The sequence below is a fragment of the Capricornis sumatraensis genome, chromosome 13 (assembly GCF_032405125.1).
Source record: "Capricornis sumatraensis isolate serow.1 chromosome 13, serow.2, whole genome shotgun sequence".
NCBI classification, from domain to species: Eukaryota; Metazoa; Chordata; class Mammalia; order Artiodactyla; family Bovidae; genus Capricornis; species Capricornis sumatraensis.
The window spans coordinates 88,303,551-88,316,999 of NC_091081.1; the positions used below are offsets into that span (position 1 = coordinate 88,303,551).

The following is a 13,449-nucleotide window of genomic DNA, read 5'->3' on the forward strand; positions in this document are numbered from 1 at the left end:
CTCAGAGGGGCCCGGTGCAGGGCGGTGCTCCACATCCCTGACCTGCAGTGGCCAGTGGCATCCAGCCCATCCCTCTTTGGGCAAACATCCTCATTTCCCCACCCCCACGACGTGAGAGCCAACCCCCAAATCTGCACCCCGCAGGGACTGACACAGGGTCACCCAAGACGGATCCCCCCCCCATTACTGCCTGCGGGCTTGATAACCACCCTCACCAAAGCCTGCTTCCTCAGCTTTTCCTCCCACTCCTTCAATGTTTTAGAAATTGAAGTCTAATTCACTTGCGTGCATGCTGAGTCGCTTCAGTCCTGTCCCCAGTCTTTGCAACCCCAAGGACTGTAGCCCGTCAGGCTCCTCTGTCCATGGGATTCTCCAGGCAAGGATACTGGAGTGGGCTGCCATTCCCTCCTCCAGGGGATCTTCCTGATCCAGGGATCGAACCTGCGGCTCTTATGTCTCCTGCATCGGCAGGCAGATTCTTTACCACCACCTAGGAAGCCCATAACTAACTTACACTCCTATAGTATTGTACGTACTAGTTGAAGATGTCCAACATAGTAACTTTGTATTTTGCACATTAGGAAATGATCACCAGGTCAGTCTAGTTACCCTCTGATGCCACTCAAAGTTGTTCCAGTGTTAATGACTGTATTCACCAGCCGACTCCTTTATTTTAGGCTGGAGGTGTGGGCCGCTCAGTCTCCCTCACCAATGGCACTCCCCCACTTCCATTCTTCTCAGATCCCTCAACCTTCTCAGAAGTCTTTTTGCTCAAGCTGAGGCAGAGTTACCTTTTATTTTAGAAACCAAAGAACTAAAATTAGATTCTGCTTTCTCTATTTCCTTATTGAGATGTTCTTATGGATTGTGAAAACCAAACTTTAAAAGTTGCTTGTTTTAATAACTGAGCTGAGTATCTAGTTACCAGCCAAAGAAACCTCAACTAGTCATTTGGAAGAGCTGGAAGTTAGCAGGGCAGCCCCATGCTTCAGAGTGCAGAAGCTGCCCGGTGGTGAGCTGCAGATCACCCCTAGTGGAAGCCGTGAAACAGAAATTCAAGTGTTCATTCTAGCAGGATCTGATACCAAAGAAATAACGTCCAAATCCCCCTTTCCTTCCCAGTGCCTCACTCACATCACAGTCCTGTTAGCAAGGAAGACATCAAATTCTTTCCTGCTACCCCATTGAAAAATCGCCAGCATAGGGGCAGACTCTCGTGAACCGGAAGTAAAGCCTGCGTGGGTAAAGAACCTCAGTGAACCGGCACGTCCCTGGAAAATCTGGGGTTGGTGGGTGTTGCAACGCCGTGACTGCATCTCCCTCCCACCGGGAGTGGGATGATGGTGATGCTGGCTCTTCCCCATGGGTGTAGCCTTGGGGAGGCCCCCAGGAAGGCACGCCCAGGGCCGCTGCTCAAACAGCCGCTCTCTGGCACTTTGCCTTCAGGAGACGGAGACAAAGGACAGTGGCTCCCTGTGGCCGCTAGTACGGTTGCCCTACGTGGCTGGGGCTGGGGTCCTTTTGATTCACATCAGTAACCATTAAAGTCTTTTAGTGGGTAAATGAGGGAGTCTCTTTAATGTTTTTAATAAGCTTTAAAATTTTTTTCATTTGACTTCAATTTTTTTTTTAATTTCACAAAATTACAGTACCCACCCCCACCCCCCAGCAGAAAGATAAGAGTAGACTGTAGGTCGCCTGCAGAAGGCTGGAGGAACAAAGTTAGGGTTCATCCTGGGGACACGGACTCCTAACTTCTTTAAAAATCTGGTACCTTTGGTCACAATGAGCTTGGGTAATTTAGTAATTTTTTAAAATCTAATTGAGGAAAGTTGTGACTGAGTCTTCCTCTTGCGCGATGCCTGATGTTCAGTTCATGCAGGGGAATTCCTGTCTACATCACATACCTATCCAGGACTGCAGACAGGACACGGGGCAGCTTCCAGGTCCTTCTAGCACCAGCTCAGCACAGCCCGCTAGAGCACCCTGCTCCCAGCTCAGCGATGCTGAAGAGCAAGTTTTCTGTGTGGACCCATCCAAGCTTCCTGAAAGACCCCTGGGCGTGTCCCCCCACAGCGCCAGCATACCACACGCCCTGGGTGGACATCCCCGGGACCCAGCAATGGGGCTCCTGATCTCGTGAAGGAACCAGTAATACCAGTCAAAGTCAGCAATCATGTTCTGGAACAATGGCGTCCGCAGTCTCAGCTGAACGAGCAAGACCTGCTTTCTCTGCAGCTCAGGGTGGGGTGTTAGTGATCCTTCACAGTTAAGGACAGTCTGGGCTCTGAGGTACAGCCGGCCTGACTGTGCTGCTATGGAGAAGGACAGGGCTGCTCAGGACCATCCATCACCCTGCTGCTGGGACAGTATCCAAGCGTTTGGGGCATCCATGTTCCAAGGCGGGCACCCTGCCAGCAGGCAAGCACGGAACTTCTGGTCACACATCTCCATGAACTGGGTTCCATGTGTGTGTGTGCACGTAGTCACTCAGTCATGCCCGACTCTTTGCGACCCCATGGACTGCAGCCCACCAGGGCTCCTCTGTCCATGGAATTCTCCAGGTATGACTATTGGAGTGGGTTGCCATGACCTCCTCCAGAGGATCTTCCCAACCCAAGGATCAGACCCAGGTCTCCCACATTGCTGGTGGATTCTTTACCATCTGAACCACCACGGAAGCCCAGTCTTAAGTTCAAATGTATGTTTAAACAGTGATGTCATGAGATACTGATTTGGGTTTGTTTCCTTAAAAACAGACTCTGAGGGTGTTTCCCATGGAGAGGTACCAAAACTCTCTGAAAATCCAGAGAGTTTGCTCACACCAGGAAAACGAGGACAAGGTAGGTTTTGGAGGTGGCTGGTCTGTATACTGCCCAGGAGGGCGGGCCAAGGGCCTTGGGCACATTCCAAAGCCCACCCCCAGCGGCCTCATCCCCCTCTCTGCTCACCAGTTTTCTCCCGCCCCTTCCCAGGGCTGGCAGACACACCAGTGGGCACAGCTGACCAATCATCCTATCCCATCTCTCCTGGCCCTGCGGTCCCCCTACTCCTGACCTCCTCTGATGCCTCTCACTTTCCCCTGTGCTGGGAGAAAACCCCACTTTTGTTTTGGAGCAAATGGGCCGCCTCTGGTTGTACAGCTGTGTGAAGAGTTACCTGCGTCTCAGGGCAGAGCTGAACCTTCACCACACTGACCGTAAGTGTGCAGGAAGGACTCGCCGATGGGCAGCTGCAGGGCAACTGGGCGACAGGCTGGCTGTGGCCCTTCCCATCTCATTTGCTGTCTTTTAAAATATTTATTTATCGTTGGGCTGCACTGGGTCTTCGTTGCGGAATGCAGAATCGTTCCTGGCAGTGCGTGGACTCTAGTTGGGGCATGTGGACTCGGCTGCTCGCCAGGATGTGGGCTCTTAGTTCCCAGACCAGGGACGGAACCCCTGCTTTGCAAGGCAGAGTCTTAACCACTAGACCACCAGAGACGGCCCCCTCATCCACTTCCCTAATGAGGGTCTCCTGGTGATTCTAGAACGGAGGTCAGTGCAGCCAGACTTCAGGGCACCGCTCACGTGGTCGCAGCTCCGTTTCTGCCCGGATGTCTGCTCATCTTTTCTTTCCCACTGGTGAGGGGTCCCCTCCCTTTGTGTTTCAGGTTTACCATTTTGAGGACATTTTTCTAAACTATGGTCAAACATTCCATTGTTAGTGGAAGAGTAGTGTAATCTCTGCCGGGAGCTGCCAGACGCTGAGCACAGACAGCCGTCCTTGAGAAGGTGCCCCTGACTTTCAGACATGCCTTCTGAGCAGACGGAAAGTGAGGAACGAAAGTGGAACAATCTCTGCGATTTGGCTTCGACCGCGGGGCCCTGGTGCCCACCAGCCGGTCTCTTGGGACAGCTGTGCTTTATAACAAGCATGAAGTCATCTCTGTCTGTCCCTGGCCCTCCCATCACCCGCAGTGTCTCTCTGCAGGCCCTGGGATGGCACAGCCGTGGGTACTGGCTGTGCTTGGTCGTGAATGGGCCCATTGTTGGGAGTCCCGTCCCCGCCACTGAGAGACTGTTTCAGAACTCTCTGGCTGGGTTGTCTCAGCTGGTGCAGCCCCAGGGTCCGTGGGGTCATGTTCAGGGGTCTGAGCCCTATGAATGCAAACACCACGTCACCACATGCCAGGCCGGGTCCCCCGCCTGGAGCTCCCATCACCCAGGTCCAAAGCGGGAAGCGGGGCAGACAGTGACCAACGAGGTCACTGTGAACGTGGGGAGCTGGGATGGGCCAGGCCCTGGGCTCGGGCACTGCCAGCCCACCTGCATCATTGTGTGACCCCTGGACACCACTAGTGCCCCTCGGGGTCACCCAGTCTCCTCCAGCGTCTCTGCTTTCTCCTTTACCCAGAAACCTAGTTTCCCTAAGAGCACCTTCTCAGCAAGTCCCTGGGATAAGGCTTCCGTCCTGGAGACTAGATCACCACATCCCAGCCCTGGGTAACACATCAGTGAGCCTCAGGTGACTCTCTAACCCTCAGGAGCATCGTGACTAGGAGGGTGCTGGCCCCTCTACCCATGAAGTGACAGTGATGAGTCCATGTTGGGAGGTGTCCGGACAGACTTCCCAGGATGCTGCCCCGTGGATGTGGGACATAGCGTCTGGGGGGTGGGGCAGGGTGGTCTCCCCTCCCTCCCCCACCCCAGCACCGTGGAGCCTGGATCTGCTGGGCACTGGCCACGATTCAGTTGCTGCCGTTCACACCTGAGTGCTTGGGCCACATCATGGGTCCCCCTTCTGTCTATAAAATTGACCAGAGAGCGTCATCCAAATCGATGGTGAATGTAAGTGCTCTGAAAAGAAGGCTAGTCTTGTTATCGATGGGGCTTCCCCCGTGGCACAGTGGTAAAGAGTCTGCCTGCCAATGCAGGGGACACAGGAGATGCTGGTTCAATCCCTGGGTCCGGAAGGTCCCCTGGAGGAGGAAATGGCAACCCACTCCAGTATTGTTGCCTGGGAAATCCCATGGACAGAGGAACCTGGGAGGCTACAGTCCACATGGTTGCAAAGAGGCAGACTGACTGAGCATGCGCACACACACTCGTTATAACACAGTGAAAAGGGCAGAGAGCCGGGACCAGGGCAGAGACTAAACCCAGAGGCTCCGCAGAGACCGCAGCCTGCTGTGGGGGAGGAGTGGGCTGCGGGACTCCCAGGGATGAGGGCACGGGAGAGGCCCCTCGCTGTGAACGATGTGGCCTTGCAAACCAGGCTCTCCCAGTAAAAGGGAAGCCAGTTTTCCCAACGTATTTGCGACTGTGTGTTGGACGTTTTCTGTTTATCCTTTGCTTAAGGAAACAGGCAAAATCTTCCTTGCGTCCAAATGAATCGCAATGCAAAATAAAAAAACATTTATGCCTCACACATGCAAATATCAGCTGTTCTGTTTGGCAAACTAGATATTGACCTCGGAAAGGAAATGTTTCTGAAATAACACAGAGAAAACCTCACTTGGTGCCTATTCCAACCAGCACTGTTGGCAGTGGGTGGGAAAGCTGTTACTTCGATTCTGCCTGTCCCTGGTTTGACTGATTGCCCTTTTAAGATCTGTAGGATTGCAGTTAAATTCCCCCTTATTCCTGATCTTGGCAGTTTGTGGGTTTTTTCTGTCTTTCTTTCTTCATGATCAGTCACAACAGGTACTGCTGATTTTAACTAATCTTCGAGTACTAAGTTGTGCAGTCATGTCCAGCTCTTTGTGACCCCCTGGACTGTAGCCCGTCAAGCTCCTCTGTCCCTGGGATTCTCCAGGCAAGAATCCTGAGGTGGGTTGCCATTTCCTTCTCCAGGGGATCTTCCCAACCCAGGGCTCGAACCAGCATCTCTTACGTCTCCTACACTGGCGGGTAGACTCTTTTAGCTCCAGGGTCACCTGGGAAGCCCAACTGATCTTCAAAAAGAAGCAACTTAAGACTTTGTGAGTTTTCTGTATTGTTAGTGTCTTATTTCGTTGATTTCTAGCGTAGGGCTTCCCTGATAGCTCAGTTGGTAAAGAATCCACCTGCAACGCAGGAGACCCCAGTTTGATTCCCTGGGTTCAGAAGATCCACTGGAGAAGGGATAAGCTACCCACTCCAGTATTCCGGCCTAGAGCGTTCCATGGACTATACAGTCCATGGGGTTGCAAAGAGTCAGACATGACAAAGAGACTTTCACTCACTCGCTCAGTGTGATCTTTATCCATAAAAGGTTTTAAATCTGTACTCCATGGAAAAGTCGGTTCCATGGAAAACCCACTGAGGGAGGCACCTGGAAGTGGCCCCTTGTGAGGGCCCTCCCCAGGCGATCACCCGTGCACCCCTCCGTGCTCACTAGATCCTTCCTGTGAAGGTTCAGAACTTGAACCCGGGGGCCTGGTGATGAGGGCAGCTCAGCAACTGGGTGCTGGGGTGAGAGGCCCTCCCCTTAGGACTCACTGTCTACACCTACAAATAGAGGAAGGTTGGTGTGCCCCTGCAGGCAGCACTACATCCCGAGTGGGTCCCCTACATGCATAGACACCCTTGGGGGCCCCTTCCAGACTTCCAGAGACGCCCAGGCCCCAGCTCTGATACTCCTGTGGGCTTCCTCCAGGCAGGAACGACTGTGGGCACTTCAGGCATCTTTTGCATCAGGTGGCCAAAGTACTGGAGTTTCAGCTTCAGCATCAGTTCTTCCAGTTAATATTCAGGATCTCCTTTAGGATGGACTGGTTGGATCTCCTTGCAGTCCAAGGGACTCTCAAGAGTCTCCTCCAACACCACAGGTCAGAAGCTCAATCCTTCGGTGCTCAGCTTTCTTTACAGTCCAACTCTCACATCCATACATGACTACAGGAAAAACTGTAGCTTTGACATTTGCCGACATTTGTTGGCAAACTGATGTCTCTGCTTTTTAGTACGCTGTCTAGGTTTGACATAGCTTTCCTTCCAAAGAGAAGGGTTTTTAATTTCATGGCTTCAGTCACCATCCACGGTGATTCTGGAGCCCAGGAAAGCAAAATCTGTCACTGTTTCCACTCTTTCCCCTTCTATTTGCCAGGAAATTATGGAACAAGATGCCATGATCATTTGTTTTTTTAATGCTGAATTTAAAACCAGCGTTTTCATTCTCCCCTTTCACCCTCATAAAGAGGCTCCAGTTCCTCTTCACTTTCTACCACTAGAGTGGTATCATCTGCATATCTGAAGTTGCTGATATTTCTCCTGGCAATCTGGATTCAAGGGTACAAGTTACAGTTTCAGAGTCAGTGTAATCTGACCAGACCCCACAGATCGCTACCATCCCTGGAACTGTGCCATTTGCTGGGAAACTACAAAACTGAAGTTTCTGATTTCTGGCATCTGCTTTTTCCAGGAAGAGAATAGATGGACATAAAACCTCTCTTAAAGTGCCAGGGAATCTCCTAGATATGTGGCATTTAGTCACACATGCCCTGCCCTTCGATAGAGACCTTCCATGTCCGCTCACTATAGCACAGACGCCCGGCCTACAGAGTGTGTGCTCCCAGCCCAGCTACAGGCAGGGCAGTGATGGGAGGATTAGGCCCGAACATCGCCAGTTACTCAGAGAATGCGGGGTTCCACCTTCTTCCTTCCATGAACATCGTTTATCATCTTTTCTCCATGGACCCAAAGATTTCAAAGACAGACCTCATGCTCTGAGTAATCTATAGCTCTCACCATCATTCAAACTGACTCTTCTGATTGGAATGACACACCAGACTGAAATAACTTTCAGCAAAAGAAAAACATTGTAGTGAGCGTAGATGGAACTCTTAATCTGGAGTCATGAGCTCCCTAAAACATACGCAGATTTTGTTGTTAGCAGGCATATTCTTAGGAGTATTTCTGGAATTAGCTCTCGTGGGGGTTGGGACCCCACAAGAGGTTAGGTACTGCTGGTAAGTAGCCTTGTCAAAGTCACTCAGTCGTGTCCAACTCTTTGTGACCCCATGGATTGTAGCCCGCCAGCCTCCTCCGTCCATGGGATTCTCCAGACAAGAATACTGAAGTGGGTGGTTCCCACTCCAGGGGATCTTCCCAACCCAAGGACAACCCAGGTCTCCCACATGGCAGGCGGATTCTTACCATCTGAACCACCAGGGAAAGCCAAATAGTTTTATTATGACATTATTTAACTTAGCAATAGAATTCTTAAAATCCTGGTCGTTGCTGGCAGCAATTAAGAGCTAGTGGTAAAAAATCTGCCTTCTAACACAAGAGACATAAGACTCTGCCCTGGGTCTGGAAGATCCCCTGGAGGAAGAAATGGCAACCCACTCCAGTATTCCTGTCTGGGAAATCCCATAGATAGAGGAGCCTGGCGGGCTACAGTTCACGGGGTTGCAAAGAGTCAGACTCGACTCTTTAGCAGGCAGGCACGACCCTTTGCTAACCCCTGGAAATCCCAAAGCCTCAGGCAGGGCAGTACCAGGGAGAGGCCATCTCAGAAGAACTCTATTTTGGATGGCGTGTGGGATCTTAGTTCCCTGACCAGGGACTGAACACATCTGTGCCCTGGGCAGTGAAAGCACTCAGTCCTAACCACTGGGCCATCAGGAATCCTCTCGGAATACCTTGGTGAGCTCTTCTCTTCCTGGCCAGTGTGTAATATCCCCCTAAAAAGAAATACAGGCACCAAGCTTCTCTTTTACTTAAACATGAAGAAACTGCAGTGCAGTGACTTGGAAAACATCAGTTACAACATGAACGCACATCACGTGTCACGTGATGAACACTTTTTTTTGTCTTTTATTGAGGGTTGTCAACCAGAGCAACACGAACGTTTGACCCATCTGCTTTTAAAATGAAGAACAAGGCACACAACTCCAGCCGACTTCGCCAAGGAGAAAAAGTTCGTGGTGTCCGTGGCCAGTTATGGGCGAGAAGGGGCTGGGGGTCCAGCAGAGTGGGGAGGGGAGGAGAGGGAGACAAAGGACGAGACGCGGACACAGACAACACGCGTGCCAGGGCCAGGACAGACACACAGACGCAGGACACTCTGCAAACATCAACTCCTTTAGGAAAGTCTTTACAAGGCCCTTACTGTCATGACGGCCATGAACCGGGGCCTGTTAATCACTGGTGTTTGTGCCGAGTGCACATAAGGCCAAGGGCACTGCCCTCCTTGACCTCACAGTTGACATCCAGAGCAGCATTCCTCCCCCAGGACTGAGCTCGGCAGACTCCACGGGGGTGCCCGCAGCATTCACAGAGACACGTGTCTTAAAGTCACCTCCACACGATTGCTGCCTTTGCCATTCTGGTATTAAGACACACATTTAAAATAAAACACAGTCCAGCTCTGGGCATTCATACAGAAGGCAAGCTATTCATCAGGTGGAGGTCCTCGGTCCTGCATCTCGTCTGGCGGCTGATCCAGCTCCCACTTAGATGCTTCGTGTCTACCTAGAGGCGTGCCTAGCACGGGAGAGATGAGAGCAGAGACCTCCGCAGGAAAAATACAAAACTGGTTTTTAAAAATGTAAGGCTTCAATGTACAATGCAAGCAAGACTTGACACTTTAAAGTCTAATGAGATAAACATTACACTAGTTACGTGTTATAAAATAAGTCAAAAGTTGAGGTAATACATTACACTCTCATATAACCAGCTTTATCTGAGTATAACCTTCTCCCCCCTTCTCAGCCTTGGTGTTAAATATACTCAGATGCACAGAAGGAATACCTAGAAATCAGCCTGGAGTTAGTGGAGCAGAGTATGACCTCTGAAAGGCAGGGGAGTCTTACCCTGTATTCAAATAATAAATAAAAACTTCCCTTTTCCAAACCACTGTATAAACGGTACAAAGCCACCACGTCACTGATTCTCACACAGGGACTAAAAGCACTGAAAACACCCATCTGCCCTGCACTCCCACGGTCCCTAGAGAAACGGGTTTCTGGCCCGCATGTGGCGCCCCGAATGTGGTCCAGCTCTCTGCACGTCCCCTCCCCCTTCCCTCTGTAGCACAGACAGGTGTGAGCAGCACTAAGATAGAGAGGGTGCCTTCTCCAGAAGCGGGCCTCGCAGAGTGCCGCCGCACCCCGGACGCCGAAGCGTCCCTGCAACTGTGCTCGCCCGTGTGTGTGTGAGTGTGAGCGTGTGTGAGTGTGAGTGTGAGTGTGAGTGTAGAGAGCACGGTGGGCAAGAACTGTATGTGAGCCGGCGTGAGCATGTGTGCATGAACGAGCATGAGTGTGAGTATGGATAAGTGTGCATGAGAGCACAAGTGTGTGAGCGTGAAAGCTGAGTGTGTGGAAGCAAACGTGCATGTGTGCAGGCACATATGCATGTCAGCGTGCATGAGAGCACAAGTGTGTGAGTGTGAAAGCTGAGTGTGTGAAGGTAAGCATGTGTCAGTGTGCAGGCATGTACCTGTGTGTGTGGGACTGTGCACGTGGGCTCCCGGCCCCAGGAGTCTGCGTGGCCACCGAAGAGCACGGTGCCCATCACAGCGCCCACTGGCCGGGCAGACTCTCCTGGTGGCCAGCACCCTCCCCCCTGCCGACCAGAAGTTCGGTTCACCTGCGTCGCGGGTTTTCCAGGCCCCAGGACATGGTTCCCACCCAAGAGAGGCAAAACCGTCCACGCAGCACTGCGCCCAGCTCCACACCTGGCCGCCCCCCTTCTGGCCCCCGCACCTGGGGGTCACCGGGCCCCCTGCACCTGCAAAGCCACACCCACCGACGGGACTTCCTCCGCTGGGGGTGGGGGACCCAGGGGACCCTTAGGGGTGGGGGCTGAGAGGCATGGGTACCGCGACTCACCCCCCACCCACGAGTGCCGAGGACACCCGTGGGCGCGGAAGAAGCCAACAGGTGCAGAGGGCAGACCCGCAGGGCGAGGCCCGGCCGGCGGCAGGGCAGGGTCGCGGCCCTCTCACCCTTCCTCTGCAGGTGGTGGGCCGCGGGGCCGGCTCTCGGAGCCCGGGAGGGACGCAGGCGGGGTGGCGCCCGTTTCCCCCTTCCCTGCAGGTGGTGGCCCGCGGGGAGCCCGGGAGGGGCGGCGGCCGTCTCCCGGTCCTCTGCAGGGGGTGGGCCGCGGGGCCGGCTCTCGGGAGCCCGGGAGGGCCGCGGGCGCGGTCACAGCGAGCTCAGGTGCGGCAGCGCGTCCAGGGGCCCCGCCCGGTCGCGCGCGGCGGCCGCCGACTCCACGCCGCGCAGCCACTCGGTGCACTTGCGCACCAGGCCCTCGTCGGCGGTCGCGGCCTCCTCCTCGTACTCCACGTCGTCGTATTTGTGCCGCTCGTTGAGCAGCGACACCTTGAGCAGCGAGCGCAGGTCGGCGGGCCGCGGGCCGGGGGCGGGCGGCGGCAGCGGGGCCAGACGGCCGAGGCCCGCGGCCCGGGGGCAGGCGGCGGGCGGGCGCCCGGCGTCGGCTGGGGGCGCCCGCCGGGGCCGAGCCAGCAGCTGCCGCTCCAGGTGGCGCCGCTGGATGACCAGCACGGCCTCGGGCGTGAGGCTCAGCGAGAAGCGCAGGGCGGCGTCGGGCCCGGCGCCCGAGGCGGCGGTCCGCGCCCCCGAGGCCGCGGTCCCCGCGGGGCTGTCGCCGGAACCGGCCGGCCGGGACGCGCACGGGGCCGGGGCGCGCGGGGATGCCGGGCCGGGGGCGCGGCGGGCCGGCGGCCGCTTCAGGGTGGCGGAGGGCCAGGAGCTGGACAGCGGCCCCGGGGGCCGCTCGGGAGGCCGCCTCTTCTTCTCGGCGGCCGCGGCGGGCGGCGAGGGTCCGGGCGGGGCGCAGGCGGGCGCCGCCGCCTTGCGCGGGGCGCCGGGCTTCCGGGGCGGCGGGCGCGCGGCGGGGACCCCCGGGGCCGGGGCGGGCGGCGGCGGCGGCGCGGGCGGGAACGGCATGGTGGTCAGCGTCCTGGAAGGAGAGGGGCGGCTACCGTGTGGGCGCGCCGAGCCGGGCGCCCTCCCCGGGGGGCCGCGGTCCGCCCCCCGCCCGCCCTCCGCACCCACCTGGGCTGGGCCGCGGCATCTCCGGCGCACACACGCCCCCCGCGTCCACACCCGGGGCCTTGCGTCCGGGCACCCCGCTGCCTTCCTCCGTCCTGCCTTCCTTCCGGGGCCAGGGGCTCTGCCGGCTCTCCTCCGGGGACAGCGGCGGCCGGTCCACGCGGAGCCTGGCGCGCCCGCGGGAGGAGGAGCCGCTGCGCCCGCACGCCGGCGCCGCGACTGGGCGGCCGAGGCTCCCCGGGCGGCCTTCCACCGCGGGGGCTAATCCATCAGAGGCGGGGAAGACCGGGCGTGTCCTCCGCCCGAGGCGGGGTCCTCGCACGTGGGCCAGAAAGTCGTGTGCCACCTCTCGGCGCTTCTAAGATGGTGCGCAGGCCGGCGGCGGGGGGACCGCGGGCCCCGCGCGCGGCCCCGCATCCCGGTGTCGCGGGAGGAAGCTGGCCGGAGTTCAGAGGCGGGCACAGACATTTCAGGGCATCCTTCTGGTTTTGTTTTTGGATCATGTTGAAAGACAATCATTTTTAAATTAAAAACCTCGTATTCCTTGGCGAGGCAAAAAAAAGAAAAAAGGCCAATTTCGGTTAAATCGTGATATAGGACCTTCAGTTCATTACAGGAGACTCCTGTGAGCACACGGAAAGCATTTACTGCTGTAACAGTCGTTCAAAGGAATGCAACAGCTTCACTGTCAACTTAGTCTAGTGGTAGAGACCTGAAAACATTCCTTCAGTTTTCAAATGTGTGTTAGATAAATGAATGATTCACTGCATAATTACAGAGCAGTGCGTCCTAAAGTCAAAATTTCAAATGAGGAGTCCCTGCATTACTTACGGAGAATCATCCATTGTTTAGAGCTCGTCCACCCGCCCCCCGCCCCCCACCCATGGGATATGCTTTTCTGGGCCAGGGAAAGCGTTAGTCACTCAATTACGTCCAAGTCTTTGCAACCCCATGGACTGTAGCTTGCCAGACTCCTCTGTCCATGGGATTCTCCGGGCATATTACTGGATATGGTATACTGGAGTGGGTTACCATCTGTTTCTCCAGGGAATGGAGGAAATTCTCAGGAATTCTCCAGTAACTCCCAGGAATTCTCCAGGGAATTCTTTTCTTCCTGACCCAAGGATCAAACCTGGGTCTTCTACACTGCAGGTGCCTTCTTTACCATCCGAATCCCCAGGGAATCCCTTTCTGGGCTACCCAGGAACACAGCTAGGTTGTGTGGGTTATGGCCCAGGTTAGCGGGGAGTCCTCAGACATGGCCGGTGCCCCCTGCGCAGGGCTCTGGCCCGATCTCCAGGCTCTCCTGCTTCCCACCAGCACCTCGCTGCTGTCCGGGCCCCTTCCCACGTGCTCCCCTCAGGGCACGCAAAAAGGAACATGATTGATGGCTGGAAACCTTCTCTTGATGGTCTGGGATGGAGGGGTCGGATTAGGCCCTGTCATCTCCACCATCACCCTCAAGC

The 13,449-nt window shown here is 55.5% G+C and overlaps 1 protein-coding gene across 1 annotated transcript; it reads right to left on the reverse strand.

Moving 5' to 3' along the window:
• Positions 1 to 11,110: 11,110 nt before the first annotated feature.
• PRR18 (proline rich 18) lies at positions 11,111 to 11,878 on the reverse strand. Its single transcript, XM_068984819.1, has one exon. It carries the CDS (start codon positions 11,876 to 11,878, stop codon positions 11,111 to 11,113), a length of 768 nt encoding a protein of 255 aa, XP_068840920.1.
• Positions 11,879 to 13,449: the final 1,571 nt, after the last annotated feature.